Source organism: Plectropomus leopardus, chromosome 16, assembly GCF_026936395.1.
Source record: "Plectropomus leopardus strain MGB_pleo_1.0 chromosome 16, ASM2693639v1, whole genome shotgun sequence".
Classification (NCBI taxonomy): Eukaryota; Metazoa; Chordata; class Actinopteri; order Perciformes; family Serranidae; genus Plectropomus; species Plectropomus leopardus.
The window spans coordinates 29,203,027-29,208,955 of NC_142191.1; the positions used below are offsets into that span (position 1 = coordinate 29,203,027).

The window sequence follows — 5,929 nt, forward strand, 5'->3', positions numbered from 1 at the left end:
TATGCTTTCACTGTGTGTTGTTTCAATTAATGTTTCAAGTGTGTGAACTCAAAAATGTGGGTAAAATACTAAGCTCCCCTTACTGCAGAAGGATCTATTTTCTTCTACCAAATTACACCTGCCAACTGTACCGCCACAAACAAGGAAGTGTGCATCGACTGATAGCTTACCTAGCACCACTGAGCTTGCAAAGAAGAGAAATATGTATTTTTTTGATTATGTGGTGAGATGTCCCTTTAACCCCCTCATATATATATATATATATATATATATATATATATATATATATATATATATATATACATATAAAAATATTTACATATTTAAAATTGTTGTACAGAATTATTTCAAATTTTAAGCTTTTTTTTCCAGGTCACTTCCTTGTTTTTGTTTTGACTTTCCGACTTTTTGTTTGTGCTCATCTTCATTTTTTTTAAAAAACAAACAAACAAACAAACAAATTTCTCGCTATTTTTTTAGGTCATTTATTTAAATTTGGAAGAAATCAAGCCAATTTACCTAGGTTTAAAAAGGTTAAACCTGGACTAATGGCTAGAGGAAGGAAAGAGCTACTTTTTTGTTAATTTTTATGTAATTTTCTCGTAGTTTTTTCTAATTTTTTGCTATTTTTTGGATCATTTTTCTCCTGTTGCTCTTCACCTTCTCCCCATGTTTTAGAAAGATATCCAACCATTTGATCAGGATTTAAAGGGCAAAAAAAATTTGATATCCAAATGTATAAAATCTATTTTCTGACAGACTAATTCACTGAGCCTGTATGAGCAGCGATGGATTTCTGAAGAGTGCATGGTTTTCTTTATTTAATGACGATGCTGATGCACATTTGTTGTAACACTATAAGTCAACACAGTCTAGACACTTGACTCCTCCTCACCCTGGAAGCCTCACGTGCATCAACGTGCCTCGGAGCTGTCTTATTCAAGTGTTGCTGAATCCATAGTAAATCCAAGCAGTAAATAAGACCAGATAAAGTTGACAAACAGTAATCAAAAACACCCCTGTGCAAAGAACCAATTGAGAATCTTGACTGTGTGTCGTCAGCAGTGATAAAACTTCACTCTCACAGCACTTTTCCTTTGTTCTTTTGTATAAAAAGAATATAAAGCTGCTGCAGAGCTCCGGTGTAACTGAGAAGCATCATTGGCTGAGAGGCTCTGGCCTTTTGTTGACTTTCATCAGCTCCTAGCTCCGGAGTCAGAAGTACACCATAGTGAGTGAAATGAAAAGAATTTCTTTCCATTCCTCTGCTCACAAAAATGCTGTGGGTTGTTTTGTTATGATTGAGCAGATAATCACTTCCAGATGTGCTCCATATGGCTTCCCTTATAGAAAAAGTGACCTCTGCCGTCCAGCTGGTTTAAACACATGGGGGGGGGGTGCAAATGATAGCTGATTAATTTACTTTGTCCCACAAACACATCAAACCTCATTGTGACAAACAGGCAGAGATTTGGTTTGTGTTTGAGACCGGTACTGATAAAACATGAACCTCACAAAGAGGCCAAATTTTTTTTTTTTCTTGTTGTTTTTTTTTTTTTTATGATGGGGTCATCATGAGTATGTTAGGATATGAAATGCTGACATCTGCTGGCTGTGCAAAGTCCAATCCTTTTTTGAAACTGTCATAACACTCAAAGGAATAGTCATGTATTACTTTAAAGGTTTCCATTTGTACCTCTTAAGTAATTATCCTTTTAAAATTCTGAATTAAATACATGTTCATACCATTTATTTAATATCACAGTTTCTCTACAATCAAGTAAATCCAAAGAAATTCAGACAAAAAAAAAACAACAAAAAACAAAATAGTATTGCATTAGGAAGGCAAATAAGAGACATAATTATTAGAATTATAGCAGCCACTGAATTCTTAATGTTGAAATTTAAACAATACTAATTTTATAGCATACAAATATTTAAATTTGAAAACCGTGTGATGGAATTTAATAATAATTTCTCAAATCATATTGATAATATGTGTGTGTGTGTGTGTGTGTAATTTAACAAATTAAGATCCAAAAATTACAGGAAAAAAACCCACAAAAAATGCCTATATATATATATATATATATATATATATATATATATATATATATATATATATATATATATATAATTTCTAACATTTCTAACAAGACACATAAAACCTTTATCCATTTATGTATTTAATTTTTTAAATCTTCCAACAACATGGTGTCGCTGTTGATTTCTGTGTTCGCCTTTCCTTTGTGAAATGACCTTTCTCGCTCACCGTCGACAGTTTGAATAACCTTTATTGTAAGCAGTGTTTGGTAACTTGTCAAACATGGGTGCGCGGGTCGCGCGTATGTTCCGAAACATCAACCTAGAAAACCGGGTACACCGAGAACTGACCAAGGAAAAGCCGCGAGCTGCACCCCGGCACGAGACCAAGCTCGCGCCCTCGGCCGACGTCTCTGACGGTGAGTGCGTGACCCGTCCGCGGTGCTAACATGTGTCTCTGTCTCCTCCGGGGACGTGCCCGGTTTATCGGCCAGCCTCAGACGTTGCGTCGCTCGTTAAGCTTCAGGCTGACGGCGGAGGACAGACTCTGTGTTGTTGACGCGCATGTTGTGTGTTTCAGCGGCGGACTCGGTGAACAAGAAGAACGACCCTCTGCTCAACCTGCTCAAGTCCGTGTATGTGGAGTCAAAGGACCCGGCAGCAGCAGCAGAGGTCAGGCTGGGACACTCACTGTGCACACAATGATAGCAACTCGGATGATGATGGACGGTGTTTTCTAGATTTCATCCAAGGCTGATCACAATATAAGTGTGATTATTAGGCTACAGTGACATCAAGCACATCGCCATGTGTAGTGTCGTCGCTCACCTCTTTCACTTGTGTCGAAGTGAGTACCCCCATCGACTACCTGAGCTTCCAAAAAGATTATAAAAAAGAAGAAAAAAAAGGAAAGAAAAAACATTGGAAGAGGGGGATGAGCAGTTTAACAAGACAGTAGTAAGAAGTTAGTAAACAGATCAATAAATTGTATTATTATATAGGCCACACCATTGTATGGAAGCCCATTCATGCCAATGTGATAAAGAAAAAAAGATTGACATATTCATGATGAATATCTCTCTCCAAATAATGAGTTAGTGTCTCAAAATAATGACTTTTATTTTGAGTGAATAACTTGTGATTTTGAGAGTTATTATTAAAGGAAAGCGTCTAATTTTTTTTAACATATCAAGCAGTTATGTCGAGATAGGTCAATATTTGTTTTGAGTGAGTTTCGCATTATGATGTAATAACTTAAAGTTTTTAGATACTTTGAAATTATTTTGAGATATTTTGTCATTGTTTTGAGAATTCATTCTTTTGACAATGCTCTTCATTAGTTTTGAAATACTTTGTCAAAAATAATGACTAATTGTATCTCAAAATAATGACAAAGTCTCTTACTATTTTTGAGATACTTTGTCTTTATTTTGAGATATGTAAATTGTGAAGTGAAGTCATTATTATATATATATATAGTTTCTTATTACAATACACAGAAATTGACTTCAGCACTATTCAGAGGATGCTAATTTATATAATTATTATTTATATGCTGAACATTTAGTGGTTACTGACAAACATTTTGAATGATAAAAAGAAAAAGTGACTATATGCTAGAACTAAAGGCATTGATATTAACTGTGTGTGTGTGTGTGTGTGTGTGTGAGTGTGAGAGAGAGAGACGAGGCAAACACATCAGTACCCTCACATTTGGCAATAAGTAACGAACAATGTTATTAAAAGCTGTGATAATAACTTTGGGGCAGAACTCCACATTAAGCTTCAAATCAGTCATTTGACGGAATATAACCTTATAAAACTGATACAGCTGGTCTGGTAGAAACAAGGATTGTGAGAGCGTTGAGAATGAAACAAAACAGTTCAGTTGTCGGCCAGAAAACCAAAACAAGGAGCTGAAATGAGCTAAAAGGTGCAAAGTTGGCTGATAATTTTCTGTGGATTTGTCACTATGAGCACATTACAAATTGTTTTTTCACCCTCTGTGCATCTAAAAATACTGGCTAAGTGCAGCTTTAAAGCTTTTACTTAAAGCTTGGCACACTCAGTATTTAACCCTTTGAAACCTGGAATCGACATTGGTTCTCTTGTGCTGCATTTAGAAACCTTCCACAAGTTTGTAAACCTTTGAATCTCAAACAAATCATTTTGATTATTTTCAGAAACATAGGGGGTAAAAAGGCAAGGCAACTTGGCGTGAAATGTTCCGCATATTAAAAAATAAAAAAGTAGTATATTTAGAAAGATTTTTTTTAAATGCTTTAGAAAAATGTCCATGCAACTTTATTTTTTCTTTTCTTTTTTTTAAACATTTTTTAAACATTTATTGCTTTTTCAATTATCAAACAAGACTAATTGAAAATAGATTATACAGAATGCTATAAACTGTTTTTCCAATTAACATATTTACGCATTAAAAATTATTTTACAGACTTATTTGAATTTTTAAGCACTTTTTTTTTCAGGTCAGTTCCTCGATTGTGTTTTGACTTTACTGTTTTTTTCTTTTTTTTTGTTGCTAATTTTCAGGTTATTTTTTCCCCCCCTAATTTCTTGCTAATTTTTTGTGTAATTTCTTTTTAAGTTGCTCCTTGCTTCCTTCACATGATTTTGAAAGAAATCAAGGCAATTTTCCCAGGTTTTAAAGGCTTAAACCTGACCTAATGGTTAGAAGGAACCACAAATATCCGACTTTTATGGATAATAAAGTTTTTGAGATGACTTGTTTTGGTCATAGAGAAATGTCGTGCTTTAACACACTGCGGGTTTGCAACATTTTAGACTCATTTCTGCTTCCCACAGGCACCACAGGAAGTGCCCGCGGGTGAAGAAGCAGCGCGGCGGCCGCTAAAGTTCAGTTTACCGGGTGACGCTTACGGCCTGGTGGAGCTCACAGACGTCCCTAAAGGCAAACTGACCATCGCTGAGGCCCTGAAGGCCCTGAGCAGCCACCAGCGGCAGCCTCAGACATGGACGCCAGAAAAGATCGCTCAGGAATATTCTCTAGACTTGAAAGACACAAAAGCTCTCATGGAATTCTTCGTCCCCTTCCAGGTTCACATCATACCACCCAAGACTGAAAAGGCCAAGCAGATTAAGGCTTCTTAGGACTGGACTGTAGTTAAATGGTAGGCATTAGACAAAATATGACCTGATTTATTTATGTACGTCAGGACATTGAATTGGGAGTGGAACCGATGAGTTTCTCAAGCTTGGGGTTTGGACCCAGTGTGGGCTGGAATTATGGGATATGTCTGAGGTCGATATATTGATACATACATAGCAAAAAAAGAAAAAGGAAAAAAATAAAATAAATAAATGCAAAATGTTTAATTGTAAGAATTGTGTCTTTATAATCCACTGGAAGATTCCTCTTTATTTAAAAGAATACAACATTATTCATACTCAAATTCTCATGAGGTTTTAAGGATCTTTAATGTGTCAAGAGGTCCAAAAAAAGGTTGAGAAACCCTGGTTTAAAGAAACAGTTCAATTTGGGGAAATTCACCTATGAGTTTCCTTCTGAGAGTGCGACAAGAAAAAAAATCTAATGTTGATTTTTTAAGTACGGAGCTGAAGCCAGGATGCGGTTAGCCTAGCTTAGCATAAAGACTGTAAGGAAAAAATCATTCCAGCACGGAACTTCCCTCCAAAAATAATTCTTTTATGCCTTGGCTGGAGGCGCTATGTTTTTAGGTCGCCAGTCTGTTAGTCCCTTTGTCGTGAACGCAATATCTCAAGAACGCCTTAAGGGATTTTTTTCAGATTTGGCACAAACGTTCATTTGGATTCAACAATGACCTGATTAGACTGGTTGTCAAAGGTCAAGGTCATTGTGACTTTGCGTCTGCCTCATTATCATGAA

At 35.9% G+C, this 5,929-nt stretch overlaps 1 protein-coding gene across 1 annotated transcript; it reads left to right on the forward strand.

Annotated features, from left to right (window-relative positions):
* The first annotated feature begins 2,252 nt into the window (after positions 1 to 2,252).
* ndufaf4 (NADH:ubiquinone oxidoreductase complex assembly factor 4) lies at positions 2,253 to 5,390 on the forward strand. The gene is made up of 3 exons (XM_042503523.2): positions 2,253 to 2,462; positions 2,624 to 2,715; positions 4,867 to 5,390. Exons 1-3 carry the CDS (start codon positions 2,327 to 2,329, stop codon positions 5,170 to 5,172), a joined length of 534 nt encoding a protein of 177 aa, XP_042359457.1. The 5' UTR covers positions 2,253 to 2,326; the 3' UTR covers positions 5,173 to 5,390.
* Positions 5,391 to 5,929: the final 539 nt, after the last annotated feature.